A 26,837-nucleotide genomic window follows, 5' to 3' on the forward strand; every position below is an offset into this window, starting at 1 on the left:
CTTCGGGTATTGTTGCTCTCTGTTCATGCGAGAAGGACCAGGGAAGTGAGCGGGTGAAGCTCTAACATCCCCAAGAAGAGGAAACTGTAGCACAGGGAGAAGACATGTTTTGTCTCCACTCACAAAACAAAACAATGGCCGTGCTAGGAACAGAAACTATCCTGAGTCCCAATCTTCTGCTCTAACCACTGGAATTTCTTGCTTCTTTTAAAAATCATTCGAAGTTAGTTTGTTACAACTCAGTAGAACTTGTTTTTCAAGTTCTGAACATTTTCTAACACACTGGAACATATTACACCTGGAAAAAGCATTGCTTTAGAGGCTTGTTGAGTATGCTGAACACTGGGTGATTTTGATTACATGGACTTCACGGTGGAACTGCTGGGCATGTGTGTTATGATAAGACTATCATCTGTCCAGGGGATATTTGAAAGTGCTACGATATCTTATTCCATCTAAGAGTCTTCCCCCTTTTTCCTGTCCCTCATTTACCTTGCCACCCTATGTGGTTAAAAAGAAAAACAAAATTAGGGTCCCCCTGGCACCAGCTAAGGTACTCCCCCTCACCCCGGCTAAGGTGCTCCCCCTCACCTTTGCCAATGATAATCTAGGTGTTAACAATAATGTTGGTATGTGCCTGATTTCACTTAGCCCATCCTGCTGCATGTAAAAAGTTACAGTTTGGCTGGCCTGCTACATGTGTAGGAATGAGGCAGACAGATTGGGGGGTGCAGGGGACACTAAAAGGCACTTCTGTCACCTGACCTGGTTCACCCAAACCTGTGATGTTGACACTTCTCAGACACTGATTCACAGAAGGATACTTCGGTAAGGGATAATCCACGCAGGTGGTGGCTGTGTGGGAGCTGTATTGATGACCACAGCTGGCCAGAACACAGGCAAAAACTAACTCTGCAAAAAGCAGAATTAATTGAGGTCAAACAGAGAGATCCAGAATTTTGCCTATATGTTGCAGACCACAACACTCACTTGTGTGATATGCATATTTTCTGATTGAATCATCTTATTGCTCAGTGCTAGAACTCAATGGTACAAATCAAGTCCACTCATGGTTCCCTTTTTACTCTGTCATCTTGTTCATTAGCCATTTTTTTTCTCTCTCTCTCACTCACACACACACACTCTCTCTCTCTCTTCTGGCATGTGTCTTCAACAGTGAATTATCCTGTCCCTCAGCATAACTGAAGATAACAGAGATTATCCATTTGTTACATAGGAATGCAACATACTTCTTCCTCTCCTGCTGAACATAAGGGCTCAACCTACTTTAAATGACAATCATGAAAAATTACACCAGAAGGTACTGGTCAGTTAATGACAGTGCTCAAATTTTTCATGACCCTATGAGTTGTTAAATCATCAGTGAAATAACATTAATTTAACAAAAAAAAAGTGGCTTGTCAAAATTGACTTCCAATTTATAGTAGAAAAACAACTGATGTTTAGAAAAGTAACTAATAGAGGACTGTATTACTGATTGAAATGCAGCCCACTTCAGAAGTCTCTGAAAGTTGTTGGTGCGTGTCTCATGGTTCTCTGAGAGACAAGGTGGGAAAAGTAATATACTTTATTGGACCAACTTCTGTTGGGGAAAGAGAAGCTTTCCAGCTACATAAAGGCCAGGTCTACACTACAGACCTATATCGATATAACTACGTCACTCAGGGATATGAAAAATCCATAGTATAGTAGTGTTGTCACTAAAGTGCTACATCTGTGCCACTGTAGTGCTGTACGTGAAGACAAGCCCAAAGTTCCTCTTCAGGTCTGGGAAAAGTACTCAGAGTGTCACAACTAAATACAAGGAGAGACCATTCAAGGTGAAGTGGCCCATTAACATCTCTCCAATCACAGGACAAAAAAGTGGGTTACAGATTGTTGTAATAAGCCATACATTCAATGTCTTTATTAAGACCATGATTTTTAGTGTCTAGCAAAATTATGAATTTAAGCTCCCAAGTTCATCTTTTGAAGGTGTGGTGCTAGTTTCCTTTGAGGACAAGTACTGAGAGGTCAGATGTGGACTAATGGTTTTGTGAAAAGTTTTTGTTTGCCCAGGGTGATGTGTTTTTTTCTCTTTTGTCATTTTTCTGTGTAAGTTTATTCAATAGTGTAGTGATTGTCTGGTTTCACCCACATAGCTGTTACTGGGGCATTTACTGCATTGGATGAGGTATACCACATGTGACAGGACACACGGATCTTGTTGCGGGGGGGGGGAGGTTGTTTGAAGGCGAGAAGAGTGGGTTTGGGATTTATTTCAGGATGGAGCTCCCATCAAGTATGGTTTGTAACTGTTTAATAATACGCTGCATGCATTCCACTGTGGAGTGGTAGGTGACAACTAGGAGTGTGTGGTCAGAGGGTTTTGTTTTTGTTTTTTTCCCCTGTATTGAAGCAGATTCTCTTGGAGACTTGAGTTGCCTGTTCGTGATGAAAACTTCTCTTGGAAAGTGTCCTTGTTTCATGAAGGTGATTTTAAGTGTGTTAAGGTTTGTATCCTGGACTTCTCCTTGGCGCATATTCTGTGGTATCTGAGAGCCTGGCAGTTGATAACAGATTTCTTGGTGTGTTTGGCAGGTTACTGGATCAGTGAAAGTAAGCATGGTGATCTGTGGGATTCTTGTATATAGCTGTCTGTAGGGTTCCATTGTTGAAGCTGATCATGGTGTCCAGGAACTTGGTACTCATCCAGGAGTATTTTAAAGAGCGTTTGATGGAGGGGTGATGGTTGTTGAAGTTCTGGTGGAAATCTAAGAGGGAGTTTAGGCAGTCTGTACAGAGGATGAAAATATCATCAATGTATCTCAGGTATGTCATTGGTTTTGTGGTGCATTTGTCCAGAAAGTTTTCCTCAAGGTGACCCATGAAGAGGTTGGCATATTGGAAAGCCATCCTAGTACCCACAGCTGTTCCCATGGTTTGGACAGTGTTTGTTGTTGAATGTAAAATTGTTATGGATAAAGATGAAATGGATGTGTTTGAGATGGATATCTGAGTGTTGTCCATAGTTTTGTTGATATCTGAGGCAGGCAGAAATGGGTCATTGTGAGGGATGTGGGAATAGGAAGATGACATCCATGCTGTCAAGGATGGTGTTCTGGAGGAAGCTGGCCCTTTGTGTGGTGAGTGGTTTGAGGATGGTTGTTTGGTGATGTATATAAAATCAATGTGGTGGTCTCAGTACAGTTCCTAATGGATAGTGGTTAATTCATTTAAAAACAAACAAACTAAAAACATATCAGTTGGCAAATTTGTTGACAACCTCAGACTACTCCCCTCATGGAGGTGATTTTTTTTAGAGTGCTGGAAGAGCTCTCTCCCAGCTCTGCACCGTGATCACACAAGGCTCATTAAAGTGTTGCCACGGCAGCGTTTCAGCGTTGCCAGTGTAGACTAGCCCAGTAACTTCTGTTTGTATTTGTCTCTTTCTTAGCTGGTAAGTATCTGCCATGTATCACCTCTTTAGTGCGGAGGAGATGGCACATTTCAACAGGGACTAATAGGACGAAACTATTTTTCGTCATGAAACTTTATCCATTTGGATTATGTTTAGTAATACAAAAGTATAGTAATAAAAGTACACATACGGCATTGACGTATAAAACAGGGGTTCTCAAACTGGGGGTTGGGACCCCTCAGGAGGTTGCAAGGTTATTACATGGGAGGTCGAGAGCTGTCAGCCTCCACCCCAACCCCGCTTTGCCTTCAGCATTTATAATGGTGTTAAATATATTTAAAAGTGGTTTTAATTTATAAGTGGGGGGTCGCACTCAAGAGGCTTGCTATGTGAAAGGGGTCACGAGTACAAAAGTTTGAGAACCACTGGTATAAAAGCTATCCTATTTGCAAATGAGGGCAACCACAACAGACAGTGTTTGCCACTGACATTCAAAAGTCAACATTTTCTAATAGATTACCTCCAACCACTAAAATTATTATCCTTATCCCAAGTTCTTAATAAAATCAGATGTCATGGATAACAAACAAAACAAAACAAAAAGGTAGGTTCTTTTACTTTGATCAGGACAAAAATTTTGTAAGATCTCAGAGGCAGAGAGTGAAATGTTCTGTTTTTATATTGTGCCGAGCCCAACAGCATCCTGGTCCATGACTGGGTTCCTTAGGAGTTACTGCAGTATAAACAGTAAAAAATAATAATACTGTTGCAGCTATATAACAGAAGTCTTGTTTCCTGAAGGGGAAGAAATGATGGAGGGGCAGAGATGGAAAAGACCTTTTACAGCAAGTCATCCAGGTTGGGATTTTCAAGGAGCCTACGGGTGTTGGGTGCCTCTGTTCAAATTGGAGTTAGATGCCTAATTGTCTTAGGCTATGTTGAAAATCCCAACCCTCATCCATACCCTGCTAGTACAGGATTGTTCTATTGCTTTCTTTAATCTAATTACAAGTATTTCCAGGGACTGACTTCAATCTTTCTCTTGGGAGATTATTTCAAAGTCTTATAGAGCTCACTGTCAGGACTTTTCCTTCATTATTAAACCTAATTTGTAGGAGACTGTCCAGTAAATTAAATAACTATGAACCAAAATGTACTGTACTAGATTGTTCCAGTTGAACAATTCATCCCCTCGCTGCAAAACCAGAAAAGCAAAGTTGTAAATGCATTCAGATGTATACAGAACAAGGAATTAGTCACAGTCCGTGCACTGAAAAAGGATATTCCTCTTAACTCTTATGCAAAGCATAAGGAGATTTATAATGTGATCCAAAACATCATTTTACTTTTATTTTCTCTTAATGTAACTAAAGTAATACATGCTGTTCTGTAAAGATGACGTTGTGGTTCAGAGGGAGAATTCTGTGGTTAGAAAGAGTGAGAGGAACATTTCACAAAGTTTACAGATCATGACTGTTTTCTCATTTTAGTGTTTACAATACACTGCACGTAAATCTATCTCAAGACAAGACTATAATTCAGATTTGTTAAATGGCTGTAAGAATACTGCATACTTAAAATCCTAGCCCAATGTGTCAGTTCCGAAAATCAGTGAAAACAAAATTTTAAAAATTATCAATACAATGTAATTAAATAAACAAATAATGTACCTGACATCTCAGTTTCCTGCTCTCTCATCTTGGAAAGGTGATCTGAAATTCTGATCTCACACCAAGGTAAATCATGGGTAACTCCAATAGAAGTCAATGGAATTACTCAAATTAAAATTTACAAATGGCCTGGTCTACAGACAGTTTTTGTACTATTTAACTATTTTGATTAGGAGTGGTTTTAATTACCAAAATACTTATATTGGCACAAGCCCTAGTGTGAACACAGTTGTATCAGTATATAGGTGTTTATATCGATACAGCTTCTTCCCCTACATTTATCAGAATAAACTATAGTGGTATAAACACAGTAATACTGGTATAGCTGAATCCATACAAAGGGTTTTTATAGCTTTAACTATACTAGTTTCAAACTAATATAAAGTTGTATAAAAACTGTGTGTTGACAAGTCCTAAGTAAGTGTGTGACCCTACAACTGGTCTAAGGGCAGGTCTACACTACAGTGGGGATCGATGCTCTGAGATCGATCCGCCAGCGGTCGACATAGTGGGTCTAGTAAAGACCCGCCAAATTGACTGCAGATTGCTCTCCAGTCGACCCCTGTATTCTACCACCGACGAGAAGAGTAAGGTAAGTCGATGGGAGATTTTCTCCCTTCGACGCTCTGCAGTGTACACCCCACAGTAACTCAACCTAAGGTACGTCGACTCCAGCTATGTTATTCACGTAGCTGGAGTTGCGTAGCGTAGGTTGACTTACCGCGGTACTGAAGACATATCCTTAGATCTGAATAAAGGACTGCTGCTAGAAATACAGTCAAACTGTGGTGCCTTCTTTCCCAGACTCAGGCTATGTCTACTTACCATGGTAAGTCAACCTATGCTACGCATCTCCAGCTAGGTGAGTAATGACAAAAGATTTGCCAACGAAGTGTCAGTGTAGACAAACCCTAATTAATAGATAACAGCACAGAGAGACCTGATCACTGGTTTGGCAGTTGATCAATTACACATGAGACTTAGGGTTTGTCTACATTGGCGCTTCATTGGCAAAACTTTTGTCATTCAGGGGTGTTAAAAAAAACACACATACCCCGAATGACAAAAGTTTTACGTATGAAAAGCACCAGTGTGAACAGCGCTTTGCTCCTGCTGACAAAGCCGCTGCCACTCGTGGGGAGAGTGGGGGTGTGGGTGGAAGTTTTTTGTCAGCAGGAGAGCTCTCTCCTGCTAACAAACAGCACCTATGCTGCATGCCTTTTAGTGGCATGGCGGCACAGCTGTGTCACTAAAAGCCTCGTAGTGTAACCATAGCCTAAAGCAAGCGTGTGTTGTAATTACATTGATGACAGCATGGAGAAAGGAAGGAAACGTTAGGGGTCTGATCCTGCAATATGCTAAGAGCTATACCTTTATTGCTATCAATGTGGAGACAGGTGGAGAGCATCTTGCACATGGTCCTCAAAATGTATAGGGGTGAAGCGATGGAAATCAAAAGAGGAGAGAGGGTAGAGATGGAAGAAGCGGGGATAAAAAAGAGAGAGGTGACAGGAAGAGAAGGAAAGTATATAATGCGAGAACCAACAGTTCTTATCATTCCAGAGGTTCCACTTCTGGCATTACAGATGGGACCAGATTTCCAAAAGAGCTTAGTTCCCATTTAGGGACCTAAATACCATGTAGGTAAGATTTTCAAAGGTGCTATGGACCCAATGGGCTGAGCTCCTTTGCAAATCTGGTCCTTAACACTTCTTTTATCAAGTCACTTAAACTCTTCCCCTTAGCTTTCCCATCTACACCTAAAACTTAGGTCAACCTAGCTACACTGCTCAGGGCTGTGAAAAATGTCATGCCAGGTGCAACGTAGTTAGGTTAACCTAACCCTCGCTGTAGGCCAGCTAGGGCAATAGGCAAGTTCTTCCGTAGACCTAGCTACTGCCTTTCAAAGGGGTGGATTACAAATTTTTATTAACGCTAATGTTAAAAAAATTATATAATACATAGGTTGAAAAAAGAGTGTCTGTACATTTGGGTATAGTGCTTAGATGATCCACGAATACAAAGTTTGTTTTTAAAGTCATATGATACACAGAATACATATTCAGCAATAACCCAAATTTAGGTGATACTACGGCAACTGAAAACCCCTCCTGTGGCTATAGTAAGTGTCTATGCAACAGCAGGGCCGCAGCTCCCCAAATAACCCACTGGGGGTTGTGGGGGAAGATGCTTCTGATCTCCAACTTTTCGGGAGAAGACTTTATAAGCCCCCCCAAAAAAACTTGAGCTTATGTTACACCAAAATAAAGCCTCTCCCTCCACGCTAGGTTTCCAGAGTGGGTGGGTTTTTGGTAGGGTGACCAGACGTCCCGATTTTATCGGGACCGTCCCGATATTTCCTTGTTTGTCCCGCGTCCCGACCGACATGCGGTCGGGACAACCGGACAAACAAGGAAATGCCCCGAGCCGCGAGCCCGGAAGTGCTCGCGCCCCCCCCCCCCTGCCCCGACTCCGCCCCCTCCTCCCCCGATTGGCTCCCTCCCCGAATCCCCGCCTCTTCCCCGGGCTCACCATTCCCCCTCCCTCCACAAGCGCTGGAGGGAGGCCCGGGAGACGCAGGGGAAGCGCGGGGCCGGGGTGAGTAAGAGTCCGGCCTGTCCCAGTGCAGGCAGGACTCAGTTGGGTGGTGGGAGAGGAGGGGGGCGACCCGCGGGGCCAGGCGACGGGGGAGGAAGCGGCCATGGCGCTCGGCGGCTCTGGCGCCCCCGAACCCCCCGAGCCGGGGCCTGCAGCAGCGCGTACGCTGGGCCCAGCCCCTGGCTAGGCACGTCTGGGCTGCCCAGCTGGTGCTATCGCGCGGCGGCCCCGGGGCGGAGGCATCGGCAGCCCAGCCCCGTTCGTTCCCCTGCGGGACGGGGGGGCTGGGGCCTGCTGCCCCCACTCCGGGGCCGCCGCAGGATAGCACCAGCTGGGCAGCAGCCCAGACACTGGCCAGGGGCTGGGCGCAGCGTGCGCGCTGCTGGGTCCCCGCAGCAGGCCCCGGCTCGGGGGGTTCGGGGGCGCCAGAGCCGCAGCCGCGGAGCGCCATGGCCGCTTCCTCCCCCGCGGCAGTGGGAGCTGCAGCAGCGGCTGCTCCCGAGTCCCGCTGCCCGGGGGTGAGAACAGCCACCGCCTGGCCCCGTGGGCCGCCCCCCTCCTCGCCCTACCTCCCAACTGAGTCCTGCCTGCTCGGGGCCAGGCCGGACTCTCACTACCCGGACCCCGCGCTTCCCCTGAGTCTCCCGGGCCTCCCTCCAGCACTTGCGGAGGAAGGGTTTTTTTTTTTTTTTTGGCCCCGCCCCCCGCCACGTCACCCCCCCCCCCCGCGTCCCGATATTTGTCTTTGGTGATCTGGTCACCCTAGTTTTTGGTAGGGTTACCATAATCCAGCAAGCAAAAAAGAGGATGGGAGGAGCCCCGCCCCTGTACTGCCCTAGCTCCGCCCCATCCTGCCCTAGCCCCTGCCCCTCCCACTTCCCCCCCTCAGAACCCCCAACCCTCCCCGTGCTCCTTGTCCCCTGACTGCCCCCTCCTGGGACCCCTGCCCCTAACTGCCCCCCAGGACTCCACCCCCTATTTATGTACAGGCGTGACTACCTGCCCTTTCCTGGTTACTATACGCGGCCAGTCCGCATCCACATCCAGTAGTTAAAATAAATAAATAAATAAACTAATGATTTAAATTGGAATTTCATCCATTAATAAGTATTTATTATATAGTTAAAACCATTCTATTGAAGGGCAGATATTAAATAACACTAAATATGTTAATGTTCAAAACAATATTAAAAATTTGAAAATTTAGAGCATGGAAACCAAAATAGCTAAAATTTAGTTTTGGCAAGATACACGGAATGGAAACTCCGGGATCTTTACCTGTCACTGAATATAGCCATCATACCAATAGTGGAATATAAAACAAGTCTACATATACTCTCCTTAAAATTTTTACTTCTGTCCATTCCCAATAATTGTAACAAATCATTATTACCTTCACTCCACTTGCCACGCGCCCCAAGCACAAAACCAAAGAAGTGGATATTTTTACCTCCCGTTAAGTTTTTAATTTCTTCCTCTAACTCAAGATAATAAGCCACCTTCTCACTGTGGGCTTGTTCCAAACTTCCGGCATTATCCTCCCATCGCACTGTAACATCAACCACCACTGCTGTATCTCCTTTTATAAATATAATATCCGGCTTTCTTAACTCACCCTTACTATTTCTCAAATGGGGCTCTATCATTGCCTTCCACCCTAATTTACCAACCTTATCCACAACTGCAGACACTACTCTATTATGCCTTTTTATCCTAGCATTCTTAGTCTTATAACATTGTCCTGAGATATGGGGAACAGTCTCCCGCACTTTACCGCACCATCTACAAAGAGCATTCACACCTCCTCTTCCTCTTGCTAATGTCTCCCTAGTAGGATAAATATTTGCCCTAAGCTGCAATGCTGCGATATACGCTGACGATTTAACTTTACTAGAGTTTCTAAAAATCGAATTACTAATTAAATCATTTTTAAAATATTTTATCCCTATTCCCTGACATCTCAGTTCCGACCATCTTAAAAATTCCTCTTCCCTCCATTTCTTGGGATGAGATGTTACTGCACTAAATGACAATATTTTATCCACAAGATTTTCTCCTGCATATAGATAAGATAGGTCCATCCAATCATCTCTCGAGACAATATGTCTCCTCCATTTACGAATTAACATATTTGGGATTTGCACACTAAACTTAGTGAGAGCTAAACCACCATCCCTACCTCTAGAATAAAATATCCCATCTGTGGTACACTGAGGTAAATGTAAAATCTCTTTAACTATTTTTCTAACTAACACATCAAGATCGTCTAAAAGATTAAAAGGGGGTTCTATTAAAAGAAGATTATAAAATAGCTTCGGTAAGATGTATGTCTGTAAAATTAATATTTTTTGGGCCGGTTTTAATGGGGCCTTAATTAAATTCTCACTCCAATCTTTCAATTTTTCTTTAAGTACGGGTCCCCCTACACCTATCCAGGGATCTATTCTAGCCCCTAAATATTTTTCAAAATCCCCTGGTTGAACATATTCAATCTTCTCTGACCCTATCTGCCAATTATCCTTAGGATTAACTACATAGGTTTTATGTTTAGTTAAAATATGAAAGCCTTTCGTTTTCTTCACATTAACAGAGAGATTAGTATTTTTACAAAACTCCTCTAAGATACCCAAATTTTTAATCATTCCTTTATATGAGCTACTTAAAATTGCCACATCATCGGCAAAAGCCAATGACGTGACACTATTACCCTTAACATAAAAACCACTTCCTTCTACTTCTAATCTAGTTAAAAGGGGATCCATAGCAATATTAAACAAAATTGGGGACAACGGGTCACCCTGCTTGACCCCCCTCCTAATTAAAATAGACTCAGTAGCTTCATCACCCACCCATACCCTAGTTGTGCAATTATCATAAAGGTCCCTAATAATATCTATAAAATGTTCATCTATACCAAATCTTCTCAACCCGGCTATTATATGTCCGTGTCCCACAGAATCAAATGCTTTAGCCAGATCTACGAACACTATTGCAATTTCATTCCCATTTCGTTTAGCCCCTTTAATCAAATTATCTAATATAGCAATATTTTCCTCACACCCAGGGGCGGATATAAACCCTTTTTGTCTACTACATATCTTAACTATTTCCACCAGTCTTTTTGCTAATATTTTGGTATAGATTCTAATCCAAACTGACCCAATTGTCAATGGTCTCCAAGATGTTAACTTCTTCATTTCCTCCTCATCTTGTGTCTTTGGTATTAAAATCGTTCTATTTTTCTTAAATTCATCTGGTACCTGTCTATTTAGAAACCATATATTAAAAATTTTTGTAAGTATTAAGGAGTCTAAATTAAAAATATCCCACAAATTGCTCACTTTTACTTTATCTGGGCCAGGAGCACTATCTTTTCTTATTTCTGTTAAAGCTATTCTAATCTCATCCACAGAGATCGGACTCATTAATATATCATTATCCGCATTCTCTGTGGATGATGGCCACCCTATCATATTACCATGTCCAATTGTTCCCAAAATATTTACATAGTATTCCTCAATTTCTTTCATAGGGATAGCACACTTAGCCTTATCTGGCTCTCCCATTATAATGCGAGTCAATCTTCTTCTATCCTTATCAAATAATTGTTGATAGAATTTATACTTAGCTTTCTTTGTAGCATATCTCCTAATTGCATTAAATTGCTTCCTTCTCCCCTCCTTTCTAATCTTCCCTTTTCCTTTATTCCTCAACTCTATTTGACTTTCATTTCTAGGGTCCTGTCCCTCTACTAATGAATAACATAATTTTTCCAACATTGCCCATCCGAGAGCTTTTGTTAAATCCTCCTTTAATAATCCTTCAATTTCCCCTAAACTATTTATTATTTCTCTTCCCTCCCTACTTTGTTTTCCCCGTTTACATATTTTCTCCACTAAATCCACTTCTGGATGTCCTTTTAGTGGGAAAATCCTCTCTCTTGGGGGTGGAATTTCTAATATATTTACTCTAATGTCCTCTACCTCAGTCACTTCCTCCCTATCTCCTGTTACCACTAACTTCTTCTTTGCTAATTCTCGTCTTTTATCTGATATTTGTTTATTCGTTTTGGTCCTCATCTCGCTCTCAATACATTTATTTATATTCCTTTTCCCAATATATTTCCTTTCCAACTGTATAAGCTGCGCAACCTCATCTTTAGTCCATATACGAGATCTAGTCGATCCCTCTTTGATCTTACTTTTAGCAGCCATATCTTCTTTTCTTTGCTCATTCCTCACAGCAGGGTGTCTATGTCTACAGTGTTGGCTCAATCCAGATCTAGTATGAAAACCAAGCCCACAGACCGAGCACGTATGGCTCTTCATTGGGGTATCCGCCTTCTTGGGTATGCACTTGGGGTAGTGGCAAGCTATATTATGATATTGAGAAGATTTTCCACATTTACTACATACAACTCGTATGGCTTTACTTTTATGAACCACATTAATGTGTTTGGCCCATTTACCAAATGTTGGTAATATCTGGGGACATATTGGACAATTAAAACTATCAACGGGATACTCTAAATAAAAAACCCCATCCTTCCATGAACTACTTTCTAATATATTTATATTACTACCAATACTGTTAAGATCCTTATTACGATCCCTATTAAAATCAGTACTTGATTCCCTAACATATGGATCATCAAATGTACTTAAATACTTAAAATCTGGATTAAAACTGTCCATAGTTAAATCATTAAAAGTGTCCCTTGTAAAAACCATCGGTAAGATAGATAAAATCTCCTCACCATGATCATCACAAACATTCTCCTCTACCTCCTCTCCATGCTCCACTGGGAGGACTTGATTCTCACTCTCATTCTCATGAGACTTCATTATAGTCCACACCATTTTATCCATTGGTCCAGCGACCCTGATCACACCCCTAATATATTTAACACTGTCAGCCGGGGCATCAAAGCCAACAGCGGGGGCGTTATTAACCCGGTCCAGCGCCAATCCGGTATAAAAATATAAATTACTTTTTTCCATAGCTAAAAGATTTACCCTTCTCAGGGGGAAACTAACCCTTTCCAGGGGGAAACTAACCCGTACCTGGGGGAAACTAACCCTTTCCAGGGGGAAACTAACCCGTGCCTGGGGGAAACTACCCTTACCAGGGGGAATCTAACCCTTACCAGGGGGAGTCAACCCGTACCTGGGGGAGGCTACCCTTACCAGGGGGGCATTCATGTGGCACCATATGGGGCTGCCCAACCCCGTCCCACACCCCACTAAACGTGGGATGTGGGTTCGTCCTCCGCAATCCGCCTGGCTATCCAAGCCAGTTACCGACTCTCACCACGAGGAGGTAGCGGTTGGACTTGCAATCCAGAGGCTTTCCTCAAAGAGGGGTCCCAAACAGCATAATGTCGAGCTCTAACGGGCGTGTGAGAAAAGGCTCAGATCTTGGTAGGGGTTGCCCCTATTGACCGGGCTCACGCCCACCCCCACCTCACCGATAACCCATTCTCTCACTACCCTCAGGCAATGTTTCCGTCCAAGCCCGACAGCTGAGAGGGTCCAGAGACGCATGGAGAGCCATTAAGAGAGCCTCCCTGCTCCTTGTCCCCTGACTGCCCCCTCTTGAGACCCTCCCCCCATCCTAACTGGCCCCCTAGGACTCTACCACCTACCTGTACCCTGACTGCCCCAACCCTTATCCACACCCCCACCCCCAGACAGACCCCTGGGACTCCCACGCCCCATCCAACCCTCTCCACCCCCTGACAGTCCCCCCCCCAAAAACTCCCAACCCATCTAAACCCCTCTGCTCCCTGTCCCCTGACTGCTCCGATCCCTCTCCGCACTGCTGCCCCCTGACAGCCCCCCCCAGAACTCCCAAACACCCCCCCCGCTCCTTGTCCCCTGACTGCCCCCTCCTGGGACCCCTGCTCCTAACTGTCCTCCAGAACCCCACCCCCTACCTAAGCCTCCCGGCCTCTTGTCCCCTGACTGCCCCCTCTTAAGACCCTCCCCCAAATGTCCCCCAGGACCCTACCCCCTACCTGTACCCTGACTGCCCAAAACCGTATCCACACCCCCAGAAAGCCCCCCCCCCGAATTCCCGACCCCCCCGTCTCTTGACTGCCCCCTCCAGAACCTCCCTGCCCCTTCTCCGACCCCCTGCCCCCTTGTTGTTGGCCTTTCTTCACCTAATGTCTCGGTGAACTTGCTCAGGAACTGCCTGAGCCGCTCGTCGGACGCTGGGCAGCAGTGGGGGAGGAGCTCCAGACTGCCGGAGCCGATCTGCGATGCAGGGAGGGAGGGAGCTCTGCTGTAGGGGAGGGAGGGGGAGGGGGAACCCTCTCTGGCTGAGTGTCGGAGCCCCATGTAAGTGACACCACCCGGCCGGCTGCACTGTTAGCCGCGCGTGCTCTGCATGGGGGGAAGTCCAGACATTTACAAATTCCCCCGATGCTATTTTTAGCTTAAAAAGCCGGACATGTCCGGGGAATCCGAACAAATGGTAACACTAACACGCTGATCCATGCTCTCGGCCGCTCCATTAGTCTCCCCTTGCTCGTGGCCCTCCAACCCCTGCCCTCCCCCGAGAATTCAAAATGGCGGTGGGCGGAGCTGCTCAGGACAGGTACAGAACCAGGCCGCGGGAAAGCCAAGCGGGGATTGGCTAGCTCCGCCCCCTCCCTCTGCTAGCCCCATCTCGCCTGGTTAAACGCTTCCCCCGTCGGTCGCTCTCTCACCGCCGATTGGCTTCTCTCGATAGCGGGCGGGGACAGTGAGCTGCTGGGGGGCGTGGCTGGAAAGGGAACAGCCGCAACAGAGGAGAGAGGAATAGCGTCAGCAGTGGGGGGAAGAGACGCGTGTAGGGAACAGCAGACCGAGACTGCTCCCGCGGCGGAGGGGGAGCGGCGCGAAAGGGGAATAGCTGCAGGAGAAGGGGCGGGGGGGGGGCTGTTAGAACGTGACTGTTCCAGGAAGCGCCCGGTGGTAGCTGCCGAGCAGCGCGAGCCCCCTTGCTGCTGCCGCCGCCGCCTCTCTGCCTGCAGCCCGGCGGGCTGTGTATGTCCCGGGGATGGGGGGGCCTGCTCCCCGCTGGGGGTGGCTCCCTGCCGGCAGGGGCTGAGACGCCGCACCCCTGCTGAGCGCCCCGGGCCAGGCGGAGAATGGACCAGCCCCCGGCTGCCCCTTAGCTCCGCAGCCGCCGCTTTGGGGAGGGCTGGGCATGGCCCGGCTTGAGGAGAGCAATGGACGGCAGAGCTACCCAGGTAAAGTCCAGCCTGGAAAGTTTTTCTCCTCGGGGGCCGGGGTGGCAGGAGAGTGTGACTCTGCCCGGCGCTGAAGGGGAAACGTGCGATGACACCTTTGCTGCTTGCCAGCGCGGTAGTGGAAACCCGGCATGGCCAGGAGCAGAGGCGAGTCAGGGCTACGTTACGGCGGCTCTGCGTTAAAGGCAACCCGAATGTGCCCCTGCGAAACTTCCCTTCCAGACAGGTTCAGCAGGATCCCTCCGAGTGCTCGGCGATTTCTCTGCCTGCCCCCAGTCACCGCCAAGCTGCTCCAAGCCTCGATGGGTGGGGCTTGGGTTTGTCAGCTGGGCCCGTGAGGCGCCGGCTTGGGTAGCCACTCACTGTCCCCTCCGCTTTCGCTTGAGATTCATACTTCCCAGATTCTCTCAGGCCGCTCGGTGAGGTGCCTTCTGGCGCTCCTCAGTTGTTTTCAGTTAGCAAGAGGGAGGTGTGGGAAGAGAGAGAACTAGTTGATGCAGCTGCTCGAAAAATTTCAGACCAAACTTTTTTTTTTTTGGGTCAAAAAATGGTACAAAGAAACAATGTTATGAAAAATTGTTCAACTTTCTGAATTTTTCATGCAACCCTTCAAAAAAAAAAACCCCACAAGAACGTTTTTGAGAAGTGGCAAAACTGAAACTATGAACCCTGTCATATGGAGGCAACAATGGTTTTCCACAAGCTCAATTGGGCTTCAGACTCAATGAACTGGTACAGTTCTAGAGAGTGCATGGGATGTTGTTAACGTGGTCTCTTCTGATATAAGGCCTGTCAAAGTGGCAGTATTCTATTTGTTTTCAATATTATTGGAAAGAGCTGTACATTACTCTTAGAACAGAGGTTTATTATAACACTGATTCATTCAGACTGTTTGATTATGAGGGAAGAGGAGGAAGTAGTTTTAAGTTATTTAAAAGCCCTTGCTCACTATCCCTTTCTCCAACCCGTACCTGGACTTGTAAAAGTTCATGGAGTGTTGCTCAACAGCAAGCTGGTTTGTGGGAGGGGTTTGGCTGCGGTGGCAGAGTTAAAATTTACTTAGGTTTTTCCATTTAAAAAAAGTAAATTTCTTCCATTAAAGTTTTTGCAGTGATGAATGCATCCTAGACATGTTATATTAAAGTTAAAGGGATTTTTTGTTACTGGCAATGCTGTGGTATTAACCCGTTTTCCTTCAGATCTGCTTTTACATTCTGTTTGCCCAAAATTGCATGTTTTTCATGCATATTGATTTCCTTTTACACAGTTTAAATGTATGCTGATATCATTTGCAGTAGAGATTTCTAATATTATGTACATGAATCTGACATACTACAGCCATTTGCCCAGAGAGTGTTTTTGAAGCTCTTAGAGGAAACTATAACGTAACCACTTTGCAGTTCAAAGATTGTATTGGTCCTAAAATACAATGGTCATTTAATTTTCAGGCAGGAGTAATGGAAGTGACTATGCAAGATGACCCAAACTCTGTCTAGTTCTTCGGGGCTCCCAAAGCAATATACAAACATTAATTCTTTGAGTACCATTAGGAAAACATGAACCCTGTTCTGTAGATTGGAGATGCGGGTCAAAACAAGAAAGTTAAGTCACTTTCCCAGAGTTGCAAAGCAAATCTGTGGCAGAGCTAGGACTAGCGAACCCAAAAGACTTGACTGCATGTTTCCTGCTTTAACCAGTAGGCTACTATTTAATGAGATTTTTACTCACAAAAGCTTATGCCCAAATAAATCTGTTAGTCTTCGAGGTGCCACCAGACTCCTTGTTGTTTTTGTAGATACAGACTAACACGGCTACCCCCTGATACATATTTAATGAGATGTTGCATTGCTATAAGAATTGTCTTGTTCAGCAGTAAAACTGTGCCATTTGCAGTATATGGCATGAGAGAACTAGACTTGTGATGAGATGTAGCCCTAACAGTTTGCCATGTTGATCATAAATTAATTAGGAATAAAGTCAATATTGGGAATAGCATTAGCAACAACCCTTGGAATTGTCAGTATCCATTTCCAGACTCTTTATTTATCAGATTCAGAAAACAAATGTCCTTTCACTATATTAAAACAAACAAACAAATAAATAACCTGGCCTGGGCACAGGCATAATAAACTGAATACAATTTCCATATGTTTTTGGTTTTTTACTGACAATTTGATACTGTCTGTTGCTTTAATTTATATAATGTGCAGCAAATGTATGACGTTCTGTAGCTTTCTGCTGTATAAAACATTAAAGAAAATTGTAGTTGTATGTACTTCTGCATTTACAGATTGCATATTTAAAGCAACTCTTCCTGTTATGTTTCCTGCATAAAGAAAGAAATTTTTAAACCAAGTCAGAACAATTGCGCTGTGCTGTGTTGAAACCTACTTTGATTCCTCTGAGAATCAATTTACCAATTGACAACTGTTCATCCGCCTCTTGAGCTACTATATTCTCTTGCTTTCAGCAAGAACGCTTATTTGTAAGTATCCTGAGAAGAACCAAATGGTGAAACTGGACTAACAGGTCACTTTCACTTTGCTGCTGTTTGACAAAGCACTAAGCAGCAGCAGAGGCAGACATTTGGGCCTTGGCTACACTTGCGCTTCACAGCGCTGCCGCGGCAGTGTAGTCACGCAAGTACTCCACCTCTCCGAGGGGAATAGCTTGCAGCGCTGCGAGAGGGCATGCAGCGCTGCAGGCGCTGATTACACTGGCGCTTTACAACGCTGCGCTCGGGGGGGGGGGGGGGGTGTTTTTTCACACCCCTGAGCGCAGCAAGTGCAGCGCTGTGAATTGCTAGTGTAGCCAAGGCCTTGGAGTTATTCATTGGGGAAGAGGGCTTAAACACATAGCTTGGCGGACATACTGCAGAGACATCCCCCTGTATCAACCAGAAAGTTGAGGGAAGGGTAGAATAGTGAGGCTGTCTCCCTGTCCTTGCATTGCAGCAGCCTGGAGAGCTTGTGGAGTGGTGAAGTAGCAGAAATTTTCTACCGAGATAGGAGAGGGAATCGGAGAGAGAATGACCAAAATATGGGGGGTGATGGGGAAGGAGGAGCTTCACATGTATCAGATCAGCTAGTCGGAAGATGCTGTTTTTTTTTTTTTAAAAGACTGGGGGAGAGAATTCAAAGCAGAGTATAGCGTCAGTGCTACTCTTGGAATCTCAATGCCTTCCTCATTTCCCAGCAGAATTGGGGGAGAGGGTTGATCATGTGAGTTTTGCCCTGGACAAGGGGACCGTTCATGTTGGCCTATGGTTAGTAGGTTTAATCATTTGGCTTTCAGATGTCTGGTTAAGTTTCTCAGCATAGTGTAGCTGCATGGATGGGTATGAGTTAAAATATGATTTGTTAATTAAAGGGGAAAATGTGTGTGTACATACTAAGGAGAAACTTTTGTGCTGAGAAATAAGGAGAGACTAATATATAGGTGAGATGAGACTATAAGGATGTAGGGAAGAGAAGAATAGTGAAGATCTATTCTAGAAAAGAAGAAAAATTGAAGTGGGACCATTTAAAAAAATAAAATAAAAAGGTTTAATTTAAGTGAGAAATGTAGTAAGTAGGGCTGATCAAAAAAGAACTGATAAATACCAGAAAAATCAAAATATTGTCTTAACTTAATTCACAAATGTTACTTAGTGGTATCAAGCCATCTTTATAGCTTGTTCAATGCTAGAATACTAGTGAAATTAATCAAATGTATTCAATAAACTTGTTTTTCAGCTATTAAGTTGCTGGTCCTTGTAGTTTTTAACATATTAAAATAGGAGGTTGGATATGTTGCAATTAGTAGCATACAAACAGTGTGTGACTCTTAGGGCATGGCTATACCTGCAGATGTAGAGCGCTTTGAGTTAAACCAGCCTTTGTAGAGCGCAATAGGGAAAGTGCTGTAGTCTGTCCACACTGACAGCTGACAGCGCACTGGCGTGGCCACATTAGCAGCTCTTGCAATGGCCACAGAGAGCAGTGCATTGTGGTAGCTATCCCAGCATGCAAGTGGCTGCAACGTGCTTTTTGAATGGGGCTGAGAAACAACAGACCTCTTCCCTCTCCCCTCCCCCCTGCGCCTCTCTCTCTCTCACGCAGCATTCCACAGTAATGGTTGCTTTGTCTCAGAACAGATAAACATGCCAGCTGTCAAACAGAGCTTTCAAAGGGCATATGACAAGACGTTTTGGGATGTTTCCGGAGGCTGATCAGAGCACAGTAATGCAATATTTCATTTACACTGACACTGGGGCGCTCCAGCAGGGGCGCATCAAACGTTTTTCTACTTGCCGAGGTGGAGTACCAGGAGCCATGGAGTCAGAGCGCGCTATTTGCCTTGCCAGTGTGGATGGGTAGTGAGCTAGTGCGCCTGGGGCTCCTTTAATGCGCTGTAACTCGCAAGTGTAGCCAAGCCCTTATTCTTTAAATTGCGGAGGATGTGACTGTGGGAGGCAGTGTGGCAATGTGTTTTTGGATCCAATCTACTAGTTTTAGGGTGTATCCATGTTAGGAAGAAGGTGTGTTAATATGTAGTAACTCAGGTAAAATCTTAGTGAAGGCAAGGCCCTATGTAGTTCTCACACATTAGTAGGTCAAGGTAAACACTAGGGAGTGGGATCCTTACTATTATACATTACTAGTGGGTATGTCTAGTGTATAAGCACTACACTGGTGCAGCTGCGGCACTGCAGCTCTGTGGCTACAGTGTAGACACTTGATACAGCCATGGAAGTGGTTTTCCCATTGCTATAGTAAATCCACCCCATGGAGGTGGTAGCTACGTTGATGGAATAATTTTTCTCTCAACCTAGTGGTGTATACACCAGGGCTTAGATCAGCTTAATATGTCTTAATTCACATCCCATAGCAATGTAGCTAGTTGTACCTAAGTTTTAGCTGTAGACCAGGCCAGTGTTAAGAAGTTAATACTACAAGTGTCTTGTCTTTACTAGTATTTTTCCTCATGTTCGTTATCTTGCGCTATCTTTTTTTAAAAGGTAAGAATACAGCTTGTTTCCAGGTGAAGACAAAGGCATTAGTCTTTGGGCTAGTAGGACTAGGCTAATCTTTTCAAGCCCTGACAATACAACAAAATAGCCACAATAACCAAGTCTTGGGGAAGGCACAGGACAGGTTAACTCCCACAATCTTGGTAATATTCACTTTTGTCTCATTTGACTGACACATTAGCCTATTAAATATGATGTCCTATAGCAAAAGGAATGGCCAGTTGATGCATTGGTTGATTTGAATGTATAAAATTTAGTTGGCTTTTAGAACTTTGGGAATTTTCTTAAAGTAGCAACTGTTCTTTTTAAAATGCAACTAAACAAATGATCTCTATAAAAGAAAGACAGGAAAAGCCTTAAGTGTTGACCTATACTTAAATGACAGCAACATGTTGTATATAAAAGCTGGGTGGACTAGAAAGAAACAAAATTGATTTGCTTAATAAGTTAAGTTTAAGTTGAATGGCATAAATATTTCTTCACACAGTTGATATTTTCCCAGTGGATGTCAAGAAATCGACAAAAGAATGCAGCTTAAATTTGGGCCAAGGCTTAAATGTTGTAGGGAAAAAAGCTTTATAACAGCCCCAAACCAATAAATATTCAATGGACAAAAAACACATTAAATTAAGATTGGTTGGTAGTATGTCATCCCCATGCAGAGCATTGAATTGAGCTAAATTCAAACATCTGAAAACTAGGAAATGTAGAGCTAAGGTTTGCCATGCAACTTTAGCTATGCCCCATTAACACACATTCCTTTACTCTTTAGCAACTGTGAGGTTGGCAAAGGAGGTGAGGAGCTTGTACAACCTATTCACTCTCACCTACAGGATTCAATCTAATGCTATTAAAAGACAGAAAGTTGTAGGGAGATTGCATATGCATACCTTCCTGCTGTTCCCTTGGAGCTGGCAGTAACCAGTGGCAATTTATTTGCATATACTCTAGGTGCAGTCAGTATGTTAGGGCATGTCTTCACTGGCAACGTTAAAGCGCTGCTGCGGCAGTGTTTTAATGTGGCTTGTGTAGTCGCAACATAGCGCTGGGAGAGAGCTCTCCCTGTGCTCTAAAAAACTCACCTCCACAAGAGGAATAGGTGAAAAAACACCTCCATGAGCGCTGCAAGTTTCAGTGCTGTAAAGTGCCAGTGTAGACAAGTCCTTAGGTGCACCTAAGTTAAGTGGTGGAGGCAGTAGTTGGGTCTTCTTGGGAAAGGTGTGTTTGGAGTATGTAGGGGGTTGGTGGTGCACTGTCACAGGTAGGGAGTGATTACACCCCCCTCCCCTGACTAAATAGCCACTTATTACTCTCAAACTGCAGCAACCTCCAGCCACTCTGTTCAAAACTCCTTTTGTCTTAGGTGGGGTCTTGGGGTTAATTTATCCTTAGATATGTTAAAGAAGGGTGAGTTCACAACCATCAACAGGTCTGTGATTCATCCAGTTGTTAGTACCTCTCAGTTTAATGATACAAAGCAGCAGAAGGAAATTGGTTTTTTTTGGAAGGGGTCTCTGTAACTTGGAAACCCCTAAATTAAATGACCGCAAATTTGCATTAGTTAGGCTGCCCTGTGCCTCCATGAGGCTCACCAAATTTCAAAGCAATCTGAGTAACTATTTGGATTGTAGCACACTTACAAGAATCGAGATTAAAGCATATAAATTGGCAGGAATGGAAACCCTCTAGCTGTTTTTCTGTGCAGTGTAAAAACAAACAAACAAAAAAAAACCATTTTCCTAAATAGTCTCAAATTCGTTCCCCGGAAGACTTAGTGGGTGCCATGCACTATCTTGGGTAAAACTTGACAGTTTAAGACCACTCTGACCCAGATCACATAAATAGTTTGCTCTTTAGCTCTGGGCAAAAACAAAAATCCTGCCTAGAAGCTTTTTAAAAAATGGCTGGGGGAGGGAGGCATATATCTCCAGAATCCATAGATCTCAACTGACTCCAAATTTGGATCACTAAGCCTACCCTGCACCCTCCTGAAGCATACCAAATTTAAAATAAATCCGTTTATGTACATTGATCTGAGAGAATTGAAAAGGTCCACCTTATACCAATGTCGTGATGGAACTTAACTAAGTGAGACTCCTGTGTCGCTGTAAAGCTTTCTTGACACCTTAAGATTCCATTGAAAACACCTTTTGAAATCCCCATCATGGAAGCACTGAAAGAGAAACTGACACTGCTGAATTTTCACTTTACATGCTGAGAGAAGTATACAAAGTAGAGTATAAGTAATGACAAGGAAGTAGTTTTTAAGAAAAAACTTGTTCACTTCTAGTGACCTAAATTGTTATAAACAAACTGCTTTAGGTTGTTACTAACATATGATTCAGTTACCAGTGCCCCTCTACCTCAGTTACTTGGTTTATTCTTTGTGTATGATTTTTCCCTAGGTACTGTGTGACAGCTACATGATAGTAATTAATTCTTTAATAAGAGATTTTTTGAAGTGTTTAATAAAAACAAAACTGTTCTTTCCTTTTACTAGTTACCAATTGGACCAAGATGACTGATGTAAATGTATCCAACTCCTTAAATGGTTTGAGTTTGATGGGAATTCTGGACACCAAAGTGGGCAACAGTATCCAGAATCTTCAAAACTTGAATTCAAGGGCCCCGAGAGTGCTCTCTTTGCCTGAGTATGGACCTAGCCAGCACTCTAGTGCTTTAGAAGATAGCCGTAGCCTTAAATCTGTAGATTCTGGTATTCCAACTCTAGAAATAGGGAATCCGGAGCCTGTTCACTGCAGTGTGTTAAATGTGAAGAGAAAACAGTCTGAGTCTGAAATCATGCCCGAGAGAACTTTTCAGAATGCATGCATGCTGCTGTCTTATGTGCCTCCACTTTCTTTGAATGCTGAACATGAACACAATGTACGAAAATCCTCAACTTTTCCAAGAACTGGATACGACACAGTGAAACTATATAGTCCAACTTCCAAAGCTCTGAACCGAAGTGATGATATCTCTGTCTGTAGTGTGTCTAGTCTCAGCACAGAACTGTCAACAACTTTATCTGTTAGCAATGAAGACATTTTGGACTTCATGGTCACAAGCAGCTCAAGTGCAATAGTGACCCTGGAGACTGATGAAGCGCAGTTTTCAGATGTTACACTGAATTCCACTAAGGAGACCAATGATCAAAGCCAGCAGGCGTGTTGTCAAGAAGCAGATGTGGACAGTAAGTTGAAAATATTGGGACCCTTCACTAGCTTCTTTGCCAGGTAATGGGATTTTGATACTTAAGAAAAAAGTTACAGCATTCTGACTATGTATTGGGGGCTAGGAGGTGCTTAAGGGGTTTTATGGTAAAGAGTTACACCTTCAGCTAACAATGCTAGTTCCTCTGGGTATGAAGATTACTGCCATCTTTCTGCTCTGCCTGAGTAGGCCAGAGCTGCGCATGGCTGAAACACTGCAGTGGGTAAGGTTCTATGCTCTGTGGTTGGGATCCAGAGAAGCTTGAACTCTGCACATGAAGTGAATGAAGGTGGAACTCTCTTCTTTGCAGCTGTGTTTAAAGGGGGGAAGCAAGGTTCTGGGGAAAGGGCTCTGAACTGGACCCCAGGAGATTTGGATTTTCTTCCTGGCTTTGCCATTGACTTACTGTATGACCTTGGATAAGTCATTAAACATCATATGCCTTGGTTTCCCTGTCGGCCAAATTAAGAGGATACTTGCCCACTGTTGTAAAGCACTTGGAGGTCTAGGAATAGAAAGTGTTCTAGCAGTGCTAAGTATTTTAATAATATTAAATGTAAACACATTCCACTTAAAGTCGAAATATTTGTCAAACATTTTTATTTTGTTTGACTTAAGGTCATCAGTTCACTGATAAGGTGACAAATGACTAAGGATATGATTTAGTCATGGATTCCATGACTTTAATGAACCTCCATGACTTCTTCAGCTTCAGCCTCCCCTCCCTCCCCCCCTGCGCAGGGCTCAGACTTCAGTCCCCCCCAGTGGTCAACCCCCACCTCCCTGGTTATTTTTAGTAAAAGTCGTGGGCTTTTGTGAATTTTTGTTTATTGCCTATGACCTGTCCATGACTTTTATTAAAAATAACCATGACAAAATCTTAACCTTATGACCAGTGGTATTTAGACTGCTCATCTTTGCTATCAAGATTAGGAAACAATACTGTTGACCACCTCATTTGCTTGTGTCTTCATAATGGGAAAATGCCAAGACCAGAAGTAGAATGTGGAACTTGAGCACTTATAGTAATTATTGAAATGGCAACATCTGGGGCAGCAATGTCTTAACAATAAAATAATTTTCAAGTTCCAGTATAATTGAGTACTCCACTATGTGTATGTTTACACTGGAAACTTCAAAGCGCTGTCGTGGGAACGCTTTGAAGTGCGAGTGTGGTTGCACGCAACCTCTCCCAGCGCTTCTGGTAATCCACCTCCACGAGGGGATTAACGCCAAGTGCTGGGAGCATGGTCCCAGTGCTCAGGGCCTGTCTACACTAGCGCTTTAAAGTGCTCAGACTTGCTGCACTCGGCTGATTTTTCACACTCCTGAGCCAGCAAGTTAGAGTGCTATTAAATTTTAAATAGTTTGCTTTAATAGTTAAATCTGTATTTAATTTACATTTTATTTAAATTTTTAAATCTTTTTAAAAGCACAGTTTTATCCACCCTGGTTTGAAAGCAAAACTGACACCTTTTGGTATTCCCTAAAAGGGAAATATTTTTCAACAAAGTACCATATCGTGTCTAGCAGGTAACTTCTGGCACTGAGTGATACCACCAGGAGTGCATATGAGACTCAGTTCAGCATAGAAGCTAAGTAATCCGTTTGTCTACTGTTCTTATTCCTTCCCTTAACTGGGGGTAGCTTTCATGCGGCTCAGACAAGTAGAAACCTTTTGAACTTGTGTCCGCTTCACCTGAAAGAACCCTGAAAACCTTATTTACTAGTTGGATCATAGATGTTGTTCAGGATTGGAACTTGCTGTCACTTGCCTCATTAGAAATTGTCCGTATGGCCTTGTGTCTTTCACACAGCATTCCTGTGTGCACATATAACCTATTTGTCCACTTCCCAGGTCTCTCAACCGTATTTCCCAAGCACTTAATGTTGTAAGTCATGCTTTTGTAGGCACTTAGACACACAGTTCCTTTCTTTATTTTTCTTTTTATGTAACTATATCTAATGAACCTGCAGAGTTTTTAAACCTTGGTGGAACTACGTCAATGAGGCATTCCTTTATATGTGGGCTTGGAAAAATCAACCTAACAGCAAGATCTTGTACTAGTGTAAGAATGGCACCCTGGTGCTAACTTTCCTCTGTTCCTCACAGTGCAAAAACACATGCTACCTTGGAGACCACGAATATTGAGGCATCTGTTAGAGGTTCTAGTAAGTGCTTGCCTTGGAAAGATTCTGCTCCACAGCTTCAGTTCTTTGTTTCCTTTGAGATTTATCCTGTTCTCTGAGAAATAAGAGAGAACTGTTGAAGAGACTCCATTTTATTCAGTTAATTTGCTGGGAGTCGTGAGGGAGTATCATGTATTTCTTGTACAGGGTAGGTTGCAGGGCCTCAACTTGCAGGTCAGGCTTCTGTATCAGATATGGACTGACTACAGAGCTTCCTTCTCAAAGAGAGATACCATAGATGTGTCTTCCATAAGGTCCTTTTATGTACTGCCAGGTATGGGTGGAGTTTACTTAAATAAGTACCTGTAAGTGGCGCACAGTAGTGCTACCTACTGTCTGAACAGCATAATACAGTTCAGCATTCCATTACAGGGAGAGTGAGAATTTGTACCTCTGGCTGTTAAGTCCTGGGTGAAATTTGTTTATTTCTGTAGATATCACTCCCCTCTTCACCAATCTGAATTTTCAAGTAACTGCATTTTAAATTTGCAACTATTGTTCTGTGGAAGGACTCATTGGTCCACACCAGATAAAGCACAGGTGCAGTAGTTAACAATGGCCAGAAGTCTAGGGGCCCTAAATCCATATGGTAGCACAACTTCAGTATCATTGCAGCGATTCTAGTGGTTTAAAAAAAAAAAAAAAAAAAAAAACACGAGAATGCCTTCAGTATGGAATTACTTCTTTTTCTGAAGCTGTCATTTGAACTCAGCATTGATGGGGACCTGTAGTAGTAAAAGTTTGGTTAGTGATGTGTAAGACTACAGTTTTGTCATGGATGTTTTTAGTAAACGTCAGGGACTGGTCACAGGCAAAAAATAAAAAATCACCAAAGCCATGACTGGTCCCTGACTTTTTTACTAGAAACATCCCTGACAAAATGGGGAGGGAGGAGGGTCCAGCACCCTGCCCTTCCCCCCTCACTCCCCCCCCCCCTCACCTCTAGCAGCTCCTAGCACCTCTAGCAGCTCCCATTGCCCAGTGGCTGGGAGTGGTCCCCCTGCAGGGCTGGGAGCTGCTGGGATGTGTGCCCCTGCTGCTCGCGGTGGCAGGGGAGATATGGGGGGCCCCTGCTAGCGGCGGAGGATGGGGAGCTGCAGGGGGCTCCAGCGTCTGGGAGATGCAGGTTCCCCGGTGGCTGCTAAGCAGCTCCAGGGTCCCTCTGCTGCTGCTGCCACTGGCAACTGTGAACTGCAGTGGGGACCTGGCTGCTCGCAGCCGCTGAGCTGCTGCAGGGGGGACCCCTGCCAGCAGCGGCAGTGGCGGAGCAGCTCAGAGGTCACTGCCAGCGGCGGCAACTGGTCAGTCAGCAGAGGCTGAGCTGCTGTGGGCCCCCCGCTGCCAGCAGCAGCTGGTCAGCTGTGGGGCTCCCAATGTCACGGAGGTCACTGGAAGTCACGGAATCTGTCTCTTCCAGCGACCTCCGTGATATAATCTTAGCCTTAGTGATGTGCCCTAGCAGCAGCTTGTCAATCCCTAGCCCCTTGAAAGGAGTTT

The 26,837-nt window shown here is 44.3% G+C and overlaps 1 protein-coding gene and 1 long non-coding RNA gene across 4 annotated transcripts in view; one reads left to right on the forward strand and one right to left on the reverse strand.

Moving 5' to 3' along the window:
- The first annotated feature begins 14,474 nt into the window (after window positions 1-14,474).
- TBC1D14 (TBC1 domain family member 14) overlaps window positions 14,475-26,837 on the forward strand; it is a 100,228-nt gene continuing 87,865 nt past the window's right edge. Inside the window, exons 1-2 of one of the 3 annotated variants that reach the window (XM_005300284.5) lie at window positions 14,475-14,926; window positions 22,438-23,173. In XM_005300284.5, the coding sequence (XP_005300341.1) occupies window positions 14,884-14,926; window positions 22,438-23,173 (779 nt within the window). In that variant the 5' untranslated portion in view covers window positions 14,475-14,883. Of the gene's footprint in view, window positions 14,927-17,291; window positions 17,412-22,437; window positions 23,174-26,837 lie in introns of those variants that run through there. The other 2 variants (XM_042855500.2, XM_065597097.1) reach the window with 2 other exon arrangements.
- LOC135983778 (uncharacterized) lies at window positions 14,736-18,661 on the reverse strand. The gene is made up of 2 exons (XR_010601578.1): window positions 16,752-18,661; window positions 14,736-16,630 (listed from the first exon to the last, which is right to left on the reverse strand). It is a non-coding gene; the product is annotated as an uncharacterized LOC135983778 (long non-coding RNA).

The sequence above is a fragment of the Chrysemys picta genome, chromosome 5 (assembly GCF_011386835.1).
Source record: "Chrysemys picta bellii isolate R12L10 chromosome 5, ASM1138683v2, whole genome shotgun sequence".
NCBI lineage: Eukaryota > Metazoa > Chordata > Testudines > Emydidae > Chrysemys > Chrysemys picta.